Below are 13,061 nucleotides of genomic sequence, written 5' to 3' on the forward strand. Positions count from 1 at the left end.
ATGAGAAGCTCGAATAAATCACTGATTTTTGAGTCGATCATGAAGTTTTTCAATATCTGCATGAGAAGCCTTGCAACAGCCACCAACAAGGAACGAGTGAAAATTTCCACTTGCTGTCGCATCTTGGACAACTTGAGCAAGCTGTAATTCCCAAGGGCACTGCAATCGAATTAGCCATTGCCTATCTTTCTACCAGGCTCACAATTTCTGTCCTTACCCGTTTTTTTGCGTCATCTCTGGCATTGGTCGGCCTCTCCCATGTTTGCGTGGATGTGTTGTAAATCTCGCCATTGGTCCCGTCGGGATACAAGACAAGACAAGGGGCAGTTGCCAGATGGCCAGCAGCCACTCTGGCCGCAACACTGTCGCCGAACTTGCTCACCAAATTCGGAAGCTTGTGTATTTTCGTGCAGTTGATTCCAATGCCCCACGGAGCGCCAGCACCTTCTCTTAAATCCACAGCAGCACTGACAACCTGCTCAATTGAACTCCCGTCTGGTAGAACATCATCCTTTTCAGGAAAGACACACGAGATCCAGAACGGGACTTCAATCGCCGCAGCACGAATTGCTCTTCTAACAGCACGAACCTCATCGAGGCGCGGCAATGTCTCAAAGGCAACATACTGCACACGCTGGATTAGATTCTTCTCAGCCTCCCGCAAAGAGGCGCAGTCGATCGAGATGCCAGCGAAATAGGGCCTCTTCATTATCATGCTCAACGTCATATTTGCCACTGTACTCCTGTCCTGGGATCATGCACGCGCCATATGGGCCCAAGCTGAGAGCAATCTTGGTGTTTGCACTGGCCTTTGCCTGCTCTGCAACATCTAGCGCGGTACGAAGAAAAGGCCCGATTGCACTTTTCGGGACGCCACTTGGGAAATCTGCGGTTTTTGTTCGTTCAAACCCCTCGGCAGATACTTGGTAGGTTGCTGTCAGAAGCACATCTGTGCCAGCAGCCACGAAATCCTGCTGGCAGGCTTGTAGGGTTGCTGGATCAGCGACCAGCAAGTGGGATGCCCAGAGTGGGGTGGAGGAGTCGAACTTGACTCCGTATTTGTCTTGCAAGGATGTTCCCAGGCCACCGTCCAGAATCTGCACTGAGGCCATCTCGCGAGGGGATCTTTAATTTCTGATGCTTGAGTATTCGGAGAATGGCCTGACGAGTAAGGTGGATCGAAGGACGACGTGGAACACCGAGGTGTTACATAATCGGAATCGACCACTTTCTCTTCCATTCACTGAAAGTAAACATAAATTTAAAGTATAATTGGTTAAAATCAATGTTTAAGCCAAACTGATCACACCCCCGGAACAGCTGATGCCAGAGGTCCACATAGCCCGCCCGTCACTGATATTCACGCCGTTCAGAAAAGCATGGAATACAATCTTGGTGCCATCAGAAGAGAAGTCTGAACCGCCAGGTCCCGCTAGATTGCCAACATTGCTTGGATCTCCAGACACAAGAAGTGGCGCATCTGGGGCCTGAGCTTTGGTATATGGGCCGGTCACAGAGCTGGCCGTTGCATAGCTCACATCGTACAGCGTTGTGTCATACATATTGGACGAGAAGGAGAGATAGTACGTCCCACCCACATTCACCAAGCTGGGAGCCTCGATGAGCGGTCCATCCGCATCATCACGGTCGAGAAGCTCAGTCGCATCACCGGATAGTGTGACACCATCGGACTCGACTTCTTGTAGCATGATGGGGGTGGGATGTGTGGTGCCGTCGCCATCGAGGCTGTTACCGTCTATCTTGTAGACGACGTAGTATGTGCCTCCGTCGTTGAACCCGTCTGCATCAATGGCACCGCCTTGGTCCAGTGGACAGGCTAGGTAGTTATCCTCTGGGGTGTAGGGCCCTGTGATGCTGCTGGATGTGGCAGCTCCGACACAGTGCTTGCTGTCATCTTCACTGGAGGCAGCGGAAAAGTACATGACAAACGTGCCATCCTCCTGTATTGGTAATGTGAATATTTATTGTGACAATTACTTTTGAGATTAATGAACGTACCATTTGATTTACATCAGGAGCCCACACTGCAGGGGAGGAAGCTACCCATGACGGAAATGGGCCTGGCAGAGCATCCACACCGGACATAAGCTCCCACGTGGAAAAGTCTGACGATGAGGCAATCTGTACATTCACACCATTACCCGAGGTAGCAAAAGCATAGTATCCATCAGTCGTCTGAATCAGACAAGGGTCTGGAAAATCCGTGTCTAGTACTTGAACAGGCTCGGCCAACGCCAATTTATTAAAAAGGAGTGTGTATAAGACTGGAAACAGTGCTCTGCGTGCCATGGTTGAAGTATGTTCGGCCTAGTTGACACTATGTTTGTTGAAGTCGACCAGTCAGGGGTATCGAGTGCGAGAGTACTACCTGTGTTTATATATGTGACACTCTCCAGACCCGCGGTGTTTACTGATGTGGATTACTCCGGCGCCTTTTTCTGCAATGCTGCATTGCCACCGAAACTAGCCAAGACCCCTGAAACATCGCCCCAGAATGGCAAGGCGCGCCAGGGAAGAGGAGAAGGTAGCCCCCACGACTCCACATGCTCATGCTGATCATCTCGACAGCTAAACCAAAGAGAGGATACGCAACATGAGTCCGGTCCCTTTTAAGGCAGATTCCCTTGGTTGTTCAAGGCAGATCGGCGTGACGCTGAGGCCATCGGAAAAGGATTATCTGGATGTTATTGGGCAGCTAAAACAAAAGCAAAAAACCGCGCCACACAAGGCATTCAGCAACAGCTCTCTCAGATAAGCCGCTGCTGGAGGTTAAAATCCCACAGAGCTTCTTTTAAAAAAAAACTCAAGAGAGCCTCGGTGCTAGTGATTGCGAAAGCTGTAAAATTTCCAGCACGGTGTGTAGTCCGGGCTCAGTGGCAGATCCTGCATTAATGCTCGCATCAACTCGATCGGCATGCGATTCTCCTTCAAAAACCGATCGTGGAAGTCAATCTCCGCCATGCGACCTGTCTCAACAACCTCCTTCCGCAGGGCATAAATTTGTAATGCTCCCAGCATGTACCCAGCCTGATACAGAGGCGAATAATCGCCGTTCAACGATCGCCTCACCTCTCCTTCAGCTGTAGCGCCTTCGTGGCCAACTTTGTCCACGAGAAGATCAATACACTCCTGTGGGGTCATCTTGCCAAGATGGAAGTTGAGAGAGAAGATAATACGGGCGCATCGATGGAGTCGCCAGAACAGCATTCCGATCCGGTTTTGGGGCGTCTTTTTGAACCGATCGTCATCCCACAGAATAAACTCCCAGTACAAGGACCATCCCTCAATCCAGAATGGCGTGTCGAAGAGACGTCGGTATGGTCGATGTCTCGCATTGATGTGCATTTGCAAGTGATGACCAGGGATCATCTCATGGAAGACCGTGGCGCGCGAGAAATGGATGTTGTTTCCACGCATACTCATCAGCTTGGCTTCATGGTCCATTGAGTCAGTAGGGTACGAGACAATGATTGACTCTCCACCAAGGAAAAAAGGGTTCACTTTCTGGCGCTCCGGCGTCATCATAAACATTTGCCAAGTTTCTTTTGCAATTTCTGGGACCGTGACTAGCTTGTGGTCCTCGACAAACGAGACTGCTTCTTGCACCAGGTCCCGGACTAGCTGAATCTGCTTGCCAGGCTCAACATAGTCATCCTTAACTTCTTCCAGGGCCGCTTTCCAATTGTCCTTGTAACCCATGCTGCGAGATGCCTTCTTCATTTCATTGATACACCAGTCAAATTCCTGGTTGCCAATCGCAATAATCTCCTCCGGCGTGTAAGGAATCATTTCGGCTAGCAATTCGTCGACCAATCCGTCGCGCCCGATGGGATCGCCCACAATTGCATCTTTATTGCCTGGTTGTATTCCAACCAGCTTCTCGCGAATACTGGCAGAAGCATCTTCAAGAGACTTGTCCATCGCGTTGTAAGGTTGTGCCACCCACCAGTCGAACGAGGGATCATATCCTTTATAGAAGCCAAACCACTCCTTCAGATGGCCTCTAAGAGAGTCGATAGTTCTCGAGGCACGAAATGCACTTGTCTTACTCGTGGTCACTTCATCGGAGCCTTGGTCGATCTTTTCAATTAAGCTTGTAATTTGTACCTGCGTCTCGAAGAGTTTCTGTGCGGCATCTTTTGAATCCATTGGAAGCACTAGAGCTCGAGCCTCGCATAGCTCCACCAACGTGCTTGCAAACGGGAGCAAGGGTGCCATTCTATAATCCTGTTTGAAATCGAGTTGCATTTGCCGTAGTTGTCTTTCGATGTAGTTCTCTACAAGGAGGTAGTCGACTTTCTCTTGTTGGTCGTAAAGATCAAAAGGTTGCTCATGCAGGGCATCGAGTTCAGACATGAGAAATTGGCGCAGTTTGTCAGCCCTCTTTGGGGATATTCTGATTGGAAAGAATTTTTTGATATCCTTCAAGTCTTCATTGAAGCGTTCAATCCAGTCGCGGATCGTGTCCCCTTGCGCGCGCCGAAGGGCTATGCCACGATCCGAATTGGCAGAAACCATGACGCAGCTAAATGCGTACGAGAGCTTTCGTCCTTGGATGCTGTTATCGTTGGGGAGAAAGTTAAAGTGTCCCGGGATTGGTGCAGACAGGCTCAGAAAATGGGTAGTTGAAGAAGATAGGGAATTCCGACCAGCGAGAGGCCGGGTAGACCTAAGTGACAACCAACGGCCCTATCGGCAATAATTGAGTACCACAGTAGGATATTACTATTTTGTCGGGCCTAGAAGCCGATAAAATGCCAAATAATGTCGCTGGGCGATCCGAGTGGTGGGTTTAATACCACTTCGAAGTGCTCGGCCTTCCTTTTGCGTCGCCTTACTCCGCATTCTTACCAAACTAGGGGTTTTGTTATCGGCCAGTGTTGAGCGGCTACACCCGGTGTTGCGGGGAAGAGCTCAATGGTTACATTAGGGCTTGGTGGCAGATAGACGAAGAGGAGCTACAGAAGCCGATGCATTTTGCTTATAGTCTATCCCTGCCTGAGCTACTACCTTAATGCAAACGAATTTGAGCAAAAATGGCCTCTCATCCACCTACCATCGACGGCATGGAGCCGTGTGCACGGCCGGAAATCTTGACTAACCACGACAAAGAAGCCAGCGATAAGGTCCAAGAGTTACACAAGATCAAAGAGTCGCACCAGTGGGATCCGAACCTCCCCCAGGAAAAGATCGATGCAATCAATGAGGCAATCAAGACCGATGACCAGGAGAAAGCTGCCGAGTTGGACAAATCTTTCCAAGAGGACTCCCCTTACGAGTCTGTGCGTGCAGCCGTGCGCAATACGGACGGAGGGGAGGTTGCAAATACAGTGCGCGCCTGGGTGCTTGGGATGTTTTTCACGACTATTGGGAGTGGGTTGAATATGTTCCTGAGCATGCGGTGGGTTTGATTTTGATCTCCCACAGTATTTCACTGACGAAGAAGAATACAGGAGCCCTGCTATCTCATTTCCCTCCATTGTGGTGCAGCTTCTTGTTTACCCAATTGGTTGTTTATGGGCTAAAGTAATGCCAACGAGGACATTCACCACTTTTGGGGTGAAATGGACACTCAATACAGGTCCTTTCACAATTAAGGAGCATACGGTCATCACGGTATGTTTTCCTGCCCAGTCTCAAATCGATTTGAAGGCTGACCATTTCTAGATCATGGCAAAGTAAGTGGACTAATTTAAAAACCTTGAATCTCTATTAAGCGGTATATAGCGTCTCAATTGGGTACGCTTACTGCACGGATGCCCTCTTGGCTCTCAAAGCCGAGCGTACGTATGATCGATTATCCAACGACGTTCCTTCTAACATGTCCTCCAGCTCTGTACAACCTAGATATTGGGTGGGGGTTTCAGCTCCTCTTTGCACTGAGCAGCCAGATAATCGGCATCTCGCTGGCTGGCATTTTCCGCCGCTTCCTCGTCTGGTAAATCAGCCAATATGTCTCGGTCTGGAACAATACCCGTTGACACTCCACTTTCTAGGCCTGCTGCAATTATGTGGCCTGGGCAATTTGCAAACACCTCTCTGTTCTATGCCCTTCACGATAAAAGTCGATCGGACGCTAGCGAGACCAATGGCTGGAGCATTTCGCGCTATCGATACTTTTTGTATGTGATGTTAGGAGCATTCGCCTGGTATTGGTAAGGATCCATAGTACCAGCGTGGCTTCAATCAACGCTTAAACATTACTCAGGGTACCTGGAGTCATATGGCAGGGATTATCAGTTTTTGCCTTTGTCACCTGTAGGGTCTTATCTTTCATTCTGAATATACGGAAAATAACTATTTGTATACAGGGATTCGGCCGAACAATGTTGTTTTGAACCAGTTATTTGGGGGCTTCACGGGACTTTCGCTAATTCCCATAACTTTTGATTGGACGTAAGTTTTGGAAATTGCTAAAAGACACACTTCATGGATGTATCTGACTCCGAGCAGTTATGTTTCAGCATACCTTTTGGACCCACTACTTGCACCTGCCCACGCAATTGTCAACACTTTCATTGGACTTATGGTTTTTGTCATCATTACAACCATTGGAATCTCTTATACTGGTGCCTTGTATGAGATTATCTCTAGGCAAGATAAGAAAACCACTAACAAAATCATAGTTATTCTGCCTATCTTCCTATCAACACCGCCGACACTTACGACAACACACAAGCGGTTTACAATGTGTCCCGCATCCTGGGACCTAACTTTAGCTTTGACGAAGCAAAATACAAAAATTATTCGCCAATGTTCCTCGCTCCGACATTTTTATTGAACTATGGGCTCTCATTCGCCGCTCTCATAGCGGTTATTGTTCATATAGTTCTCTTTCATAGAAAGGAGATTTGGCATCGCCTTACTGCTTCTCGAAACCAAGAGCCCGATATCCATCTAACACTGATGAAGGAGTATAAGGAGGCACCTGAATGGTGGTATTTGGTGCTGTTTTTGGTCTCCATTGCATTGGGACTGGGTGGTGTTCTAGGATATGATTCACAGCTCCCTTGTGAGTACCATATCTTGATTTGACCAGAAAGCCGCTAATTCAAGATACAGGGTGGGGCTTCTTTGTGTCAATTATCATTGCTCTGGTATTTATTGTGCGTTATGCCTTGCCAATTGAAAAATTATCGCTGATAGGAATAGGTTCCCACTTGCATGATTCTGGGGATTAGCAACATCCAACTGTGTATTGCTCCTTCTGCATCCAATTTTCTCGATATCCAACTAACATTTGCAGCTATCAATGTTATTTCTCCATTTCTGGCTGGATATATGATTCCAGGAAAGCCCATAGCCGTTATGGTGTTCAAAGTCTTTAGCACCATTACGCTCGGGCAAGCGTAAGACCGAATATCCTCGCCAGAGACAAGGACTAATATCTTCATCAGCCAAATCTACTGTTCAGATCTCAAGGTAAGGTTTGTTATGGCATACCTTTGATCATATTCTGATTTAATTAACAGCTCGCCCACTATATGAAAGTGCCACCCCGTATTACTTTCTGGTGCCAAGTTATTCCAACCATCTGGGCATGTTTCGTTCAGATAGCTGTCATGAATTGGACTTTGGGTAATATCGACCAAGTCTGCACCCCGTACGTGGATTACCCACTGAAGTTACATTGGTGGATTATTGATTTTTAAATACCATCCAGTGACCAATCCGCTCATTTTACCTGTCCCAATGGTAGAGCATTTTTCTCCAACAGCATTACATGGGGTAAGTCTGCAGGGTAAACTATTCTCGTCAATTTTCTGACCTTTTAAACAGGAGTCATTGGCCCGCAGCGCATGTTTGGTCCGGGCGCTATATACAACAAGGTCCAATGGTTCTGGTTGCTCGGAGCTCTCCTCCCGGTAGCCTTCTACATTCTCATGCGAGTCTTCCCGAGATCAAAGGCCAGGCTTCTCAACGCACCTGTGTAAGTGAACGGATTTGGATATCTGTAATTACTCCTGCTAATTTGATTACAGGATGCTTGGAGCGATGTCCTGGTTGCCTCCGTAAGTTTTTAAGATTTGGGTAGCATACATCATGACAGTGACGCTAACTAAATATTCAATAGAGCCACACCAATCAGCTACTTCTCATGGGTTATGTTCGGTCTCCTTTTTAACTACTACATTCGGAACAGGTGGAGCGGCTGGTGGCATAACTACAACTATATCACAGCTGCAGGCCTTGACACTGGTCTCATTCTATCTACCATTGTTATCTTTTTTGTTATCACCTTCCCCGGTGTGAGCGTTCCAAACTGGTGGGGCAATACAGCTCCATTTGAGACAATGGTAAGTGTCTAACCTAGCTCTTGGGGATGTTGTGGGGTTGGGCTGACGAAGAGAAATTTATAGGACGCTTTGTATACTGCAATTCAAAAGACTGTCCCCAAAGGAGAGACATTCGGGCCGCCAACTTGGTGATTGCCAGAATGGATCAAATATCAAGGTTACGAAATTTGCTGAATGTAAATTGAGAATCTATGCATATAATTGTACGGCTAGATTGATATCTAGTGTTTCATGCAATGCATTACAGTATTCATGCGAAAGATGGTTGAATCTTCCCAGACGCCCGTTCCGCTAGCCTCTCCCTCAGAAGTACTTCATACATATGTGACGCCCATGCACAGCAGACCTTTCTTGTATCCTTGGGGTCAATTATCTCCTCCACTCCAAATGCATTGGCTGTCCGGACCGGATTCATCAGGCGTAGATACTCTTCTTCCAGCTCTTTGTATCTCTCCTCCTTCTTCCCAACTTTCTCCGCCTCGCGAAGCTCATGTCGGTGTCCGACCTCGATGCCTCCATCCAACGGCAGCGAGCCCCATTGTCCGGACGGCCATGCGACTTGCATGACGGGGTCGCGGCAGCCGAGCATGACACCACCAGCCACTCCAAATACGCGCCGAGTCACAACATTGAAGACTGGCATCGTAGTGCTGTAGTATGCTTTTGCCAATTCGACCCCCCAGCGCATAGTAGCGGTGCGCTCGGCGACAGTGCCAATGGCGTAACCGGCTATGAGGGATAAGAACATTGACTAGTATTTGGAGATAGGAGGCGATAAACTTACGGACGTCAAGAAACTGCAAAACAGGCAGATTAAACACATCACACATCTTCAAGTGTCGTGTGAGTTTTTGGCTGCCGGCCGCATCAAGAGCACCGCCATTCACCTCACAGTTGAGCGAAATGATGCCGACCGGATGTCCGCCTAGGCGTGCAAGGCCGCTAATAGCAGTTCGGCCCCAGAGGGCACCAATTTCAAACCAGGAGTCTTTGTCGACGACGGACACGATGATTGTCCGAGGATTATACATACGCGCTTGTCGTCGCGGGATGATGCTGCGCAGAGCCACATCCTCACGGTCCTCAGGGTCTATACATGGAACCACTGGGGGTGCCTCGCTCCCGCAGTTTGGAAGATAGCCCAAGACAGTTCGCAATTGTTCATAACACTCGGCCTCATTTGCGGCGAGATTGTCAATAGTACCATTCATGCAATGCACCATCGGCCCACCCAGATCCTGAAAGTCGAGACCCTCTTCAAAAGTTGCGCCTTCGACCACTTTTGGTCCTGCATTAAACAACGCTCCAATGTCTGCTGCCATAACGGAGAAGTGGCAGGAGACTACTCGTGCCGCTCCGAGACCAATCTACCCTGAATATTAGCCCGAATTTTGTAAACAAATGGAAATTATTAGCTTACAGCTGGTCCAACAACCGCGCCCAGGTTTGGAATTCCCATATTCAACTGCTGAATTACGTGCTTGAACGGAGCGACATGTGGCAAATAACTCCATCCTTCTTTGCGAATAGTTGTCACGCTGCCTCCGCCTGAGCTTCCATCCACTAGTTTCACTACTGGTAGTCTCAGTGCAATTGCAAGCTTTTCAACATAGACTGTTTTTCCGGCACTTGCTCCGTCGGCATGGCCAGACCGAATACTAAAGTCGTCCGCCGTGAGCAAGACTTTCCTGCCTCGTAGCAATCCCGCGCCCTGAACATTGTTGCTTGGAACAAAGGATACAGGCTTTTCTCGCATAGGAGCAGTTTTCTTCCATGTAACCGTTCCCGAAACGGAACCAATTTCCTGGAATGAGTCGGGGTCCAAAAGTTGCTCGATGCGCTCGCGAACCCATAGTTTGCCGGCCTGCTTCTGTCGCACGTAGCCCCGGTGGTTGGGATCGGGGTTTGCAGCAATGGAGCGCAGCAATGCAATCTGGTCGAGAACATCGGAATGGTCTGCTGGCAGGTGAGAGCTCGCTGCCTTGAGCTTCCGCTTGGATTCAGTCGATTGCTGCGCACCTGGCGGTGAAGATATATGCGACGAGACCTGGTTTAGCCGCTGTGCGGCCTGGTCATTGCCACTTCCGTCGCGAGGTGGTGTGTCGCCGTCGTGTGCCATTCTGTCTTGCTGCTCTACTGAGTTGGTTTTATTGCTATCTTTGTTTGCCTGGAGAAAGTTGGGGCTAGTCCGCTGAGGGGGCGGGGAAGTCCGAGGGCCGAGGTCGCTCAGTTATTAAGGAAAACTACCATGAACAAGTTCTGTGTTACACCAATCTGGCGACGATTCATGTCTGCGGAAACTTACATCTTTTGATCGTACACTTTCATCATATTTGAAGCTCCCGTTTTGTCTTCATTCCCAATGTCGTCATCCCCGCACTCGCGGCCCATCCAGCGACTCCTAGTCGCCAACAGGTATGAATCCGCCAAATTGAGACCCTCGCAGGCACTTATGTATTGCACATTAGAGGCGAAATTGCGGTGCGAATTTTACATGCCGCCCGGGAGTTGGCCCATCCGGTTGAGACGTTTGCTCTGTACACATCGGACGACCGTTCTCACTGCGAAATAGGACGACCGGATCATGCAATTGAGATTCCATCTGCCTCATCATATCTCGATATATCTCTGCTTGTAGGTCTTGCCCAGAAGAATTCTATCGACTCTGTCCACCCGGGATATGGCTTTCTTAGCGAAAGCGCAGAGTTTTCGCATCAAATGTGGCATGATGCAGGCGCTATCGTAATAGGCCCAGGCTGGGAGAACCTCGCTCGCACGGGGAACAAGCTTCAAGCCAAGAGTCTAGCAGAGCAATGCGGCGTGCCGGTCTTAAGGGCTATGGACCAGCCTACTGGGAACATGGACGAGGTTCACGCCTTCGCTAAGCAGGTCGGGTTCCCTGTTATGATTAAAGCTGTTGATGGCGGCGGCGGTCGGGGTATTCGCCTTGTACAGGAGGAGCAGGAGCTAGATAATAGTATCCAGCGTGCCATTGGTGAGTCACCATCCCGTACGGTGTTCGTCGAGAAAGCGGCGGTGCATGGGTTCCACCATGTCGAGATACAAATCATCGGTGATGGGACCGGCCAAGTTCGTCATCTATGGGAGAGAGATTGCAGTGTGCAACGCCGCTTTCAGAAAGTTGTTGAGTGTGCCCCAGCCTTAATGCAGGACCGAGATTTGATCGGTCGAGTGATCGACTCAGCCTTGAGGATGGCGAGTGAGATTCGTTACCGTTCTCTAGGTACATTCGAGTTTCTCGTGAATGAACAACGCGAAGAGTTCTATTTTTTGGAAGTCAATCCGCGTCTTCAAGTGGAACACACCATTACCGAATCTATTAGTGGGATAGACCTGGTGCAGACACAACTGCTGCTATCCGAAGGTTACTCCCTAAGTGACCTTAGGCTTGGAGCTCAAGCCCCCAACGCCAAAGCATCGCCGCCGGCCAATTGCTTCTCAATCCAACTCCGGCTATGTGCTGAGGACCCAAGCAACAATTTTGCTCTTAGTATTGGCAAGGTTACTGAATTTAATATTCCTACTGGAAACGGGATTCGGGTAGACTCCAATGTCAACATATCTGGAAATAACCCGTTGATTGTCGGTTCGAGTTTTGACAATCTCCTCGCCAAGGTCATCGTCACCGCATCTAGCTGGGAAGGAACTGTCAGGAAAGCCCAACGTGTCTTGCATGACTCTCGGATATCTGGTGTAAAAACGAACATCAACCTCTTGCGCGGAATTGTGGCTCATGCGGATTTTATGGCCGGCAACGTTGACACGCAGTGGCTGGCATCAAAACTTAACGAAGTTGTGGATATTGGGGAGAAACTATCAAAAGCAATCCGCAACAAGGAAGGACCGGTCGGTTCTTCTCTGCAGCAACCAATCGCGCAAGGTAATATGCCAGTGTCTAGCCTGTTATTCCGCAAAGGCGATGCATGGTCCATCACACTGGAACCTCTGTCAAAGAATGGCTCCCAGCAGACAGATAAGATCTTGCATCATCTTCGTCTTTCCCGGGTGCTTCGCAACGAATTCCCCGCCTCCCTTGCGGCTGAAATTGAGTACACTACTCCGTCATCACAGACTGCCGTTCCATATCGGATGCAGCTTGAGACCACTTCGACTACCGCGTCAGCTCTGGTTTCTTCATCACACCGACGTGGTGATCCCAAGAACCCAAGACATGTGGTCCTTCCTCTCTCGGGAAAGCTCATAGAGATTTTAGTTGTCGAGGGAGAAGACGTTGCGGAGAACCAAGTGCTTGCGTTTGTGAAGCAGATGAAGATGGAGTTGGAAGTAAGAAGCCCTCGAGCAGGGAAGGTCCACTGGGTGTATGAGATGGAAGACGAGGAGGAGGATGTTGCCGAAGGCATGCTTCTTGTTGAATTGGAAGACGAGCCAAGCCGAGCCAAGGGCGTGGAATTAAGAGGCAAGCTGTAAGAATGGTCGTTACATGTCATCATCTAGACTTTAGAGTGCAGTAATCGACAGGGATGCCCTTTCAGTGCCTTGGAACTATCAGATTCAAGTGACGCAGATCCCACGACAAGAACACAGTCGCTCATTGTGCCGGCTGTTTTGAACTCAGAGGGCTTCACAATTGCAGAAGCTATCATTTTATGGCTACTGATGGGAAAGATGCATTGTATCCACATGTAACACAACACAGGAGCGACCATGGTCACACGAGCTATGCCATGATAACGGGATACTCTTTGTATATCTCGAAGGGCG

General features: G+C 49.0%; 6 protein-coding genes across 6 annotated transcripts; 2 read left to right on the forward strand and 4 right to left on the reverse strand.

The window, feature by feature from the left end:
• Window positions 1-18: 18 nt before the first annotated feature.
• Window positions 19-1,112, reverse strand: N7510_003152 (homocysteine S-methyltransferase family protein; the record flags this gene model as incomplete). The annotated part of the gene is made up of 3 exons (XM_056975079.1): window positions 19-159; window positions 218-701; window positions 742-1,112. The coding sequence occupies 3 exons, from the start codon at window positions 1,110-1,112 to the stop codon at window positions 19-21; spliced, it is 996 nt and encodes a 331-aa protein (XP_056835035.1).
• Window positions 1,113-1,289: 177 nt separating this feature from the next.
• On the reverse strand, window positions 1,290-2,310 carry N7510_003153 (glycoside hydrolase family 43 protein; the record flags this gene model as incomplete). Its single annotated transcript, XM_056975080.1, has 2 exons — window positions 1,290-1,961; window positions 2,020-2,310. The coding sequence occupies 2 exons, from the start codon at window positions 2,308-2,310 to the stop codon at window positions 1,290-1,292; spliced, it is 963 nt and encodes a 320-aa protein (XP_056835036.1).
• A 531-nt stretch (window positions 2,311-2,841) lies between these two features.
• N7510_003154 (uncharacterized protein) lies at window positions 2,842-4,539 on the reverse strand (the record flags this gene model as incomplete). Its single annotated transcript, XM_056975081.1, has 1 exon — window positions 2,842-4,539. The coding sequence occupies one exon, from the start codon at window positions 4,537-4,539 to the stop codon at window positions 2,842-2,844; it is 1,698 nt and encodes a 565-aa protein (XP_056835037.1).
• Window positions 4,540-5,057: 518 nt separating this feature from the next.
• On the forward strand, window positions 5,058-8,330 carry N7510_003155 (uncharacterized protein; the record flags this gene model as incomplete). Its single annotated transcript, XM_056975082.1, has 18 exons — window positions 5,058-5,422; window positions 5,475-5,637; window positions 5,689-5,699; window positions 5,749-5,804; window positions 5,854-5,959; window positions 6,018-6,176; window positions 6,230-6,279; window positions 6,333-6,417; window positions 6,475-6,597; window positions 6,648-7,033; window positions 7,084-7,118; window positions 7,174-7,370; window positions 7,419-7,443; window positions 7,494-7,624; window positions 7,685-7,749; window positions 7,801-7,951; window positions 8,004-8,033; window positions 8,096-8,330. 18 exons carry the CDS (start codon window positions 5,058-5,060, stop codon window positions 8,328-8,330), a joined length of 2,373 nt encoding a protein of 790 aa, XP_056835038.1.
• Window positions 8,331-8,568: 238 nt separating this feature from the next.
• Window positions 8,569-10,437, reverse strand: N7510_003156 (Carboxyl transferase; the record flags this gene model as incomplete). The annotated part of the gene is made up of 3 exons (XM_056975083.1): window positions 8,569-9,047; window positions 9,103-9,685; window positions 9,739-10,437. The coding sequence occupies 3 exons, from the start codon at window positions 10,435-10,437 to the stop codon at window positions 8,569-8,571; spliced, it is 1,761 nt and encodes a 586-aa protein (XP_056835039.1).
• Window positions 10,438-10,680: 243 nt separating this feature from the next.
• Window positions 10,681-12,767, forward strand: N7510_003157 (putative pyruvate carboxylase; the record flags this gene model as incomplete). Its single annotated transcript, XM_056975084.1, has 2 exons — window positions 10,681-10,733; window positions 10,787-12,767. 2 exons carry the CDS (start codon window positions 10,681-10,683, stop codon window positions 12,765-12,767), a joined length of 2,034 nt encoding a protein of 677 aa, XP_056835040.1.
• Window positions 12,768-13,061: the final 294 nt, after the last annotated feature.

The sequence above is a fragment of the Penicillium lagena genome, assembly GCF_028827675.1.
Source record: "Penicillium lagena strain IBT 129212 chromosome Unknown utg000002l_segment0_segment0, whole genome shotgun sequence".
NCBI classification, from domain to species: domain Eukaryota; kingdom Fungi; phylum Ascomycota; class Eurotiomycetes; order Eurotiales; family Aspergillaceae; genus Penicillium; species Penicillium lagena.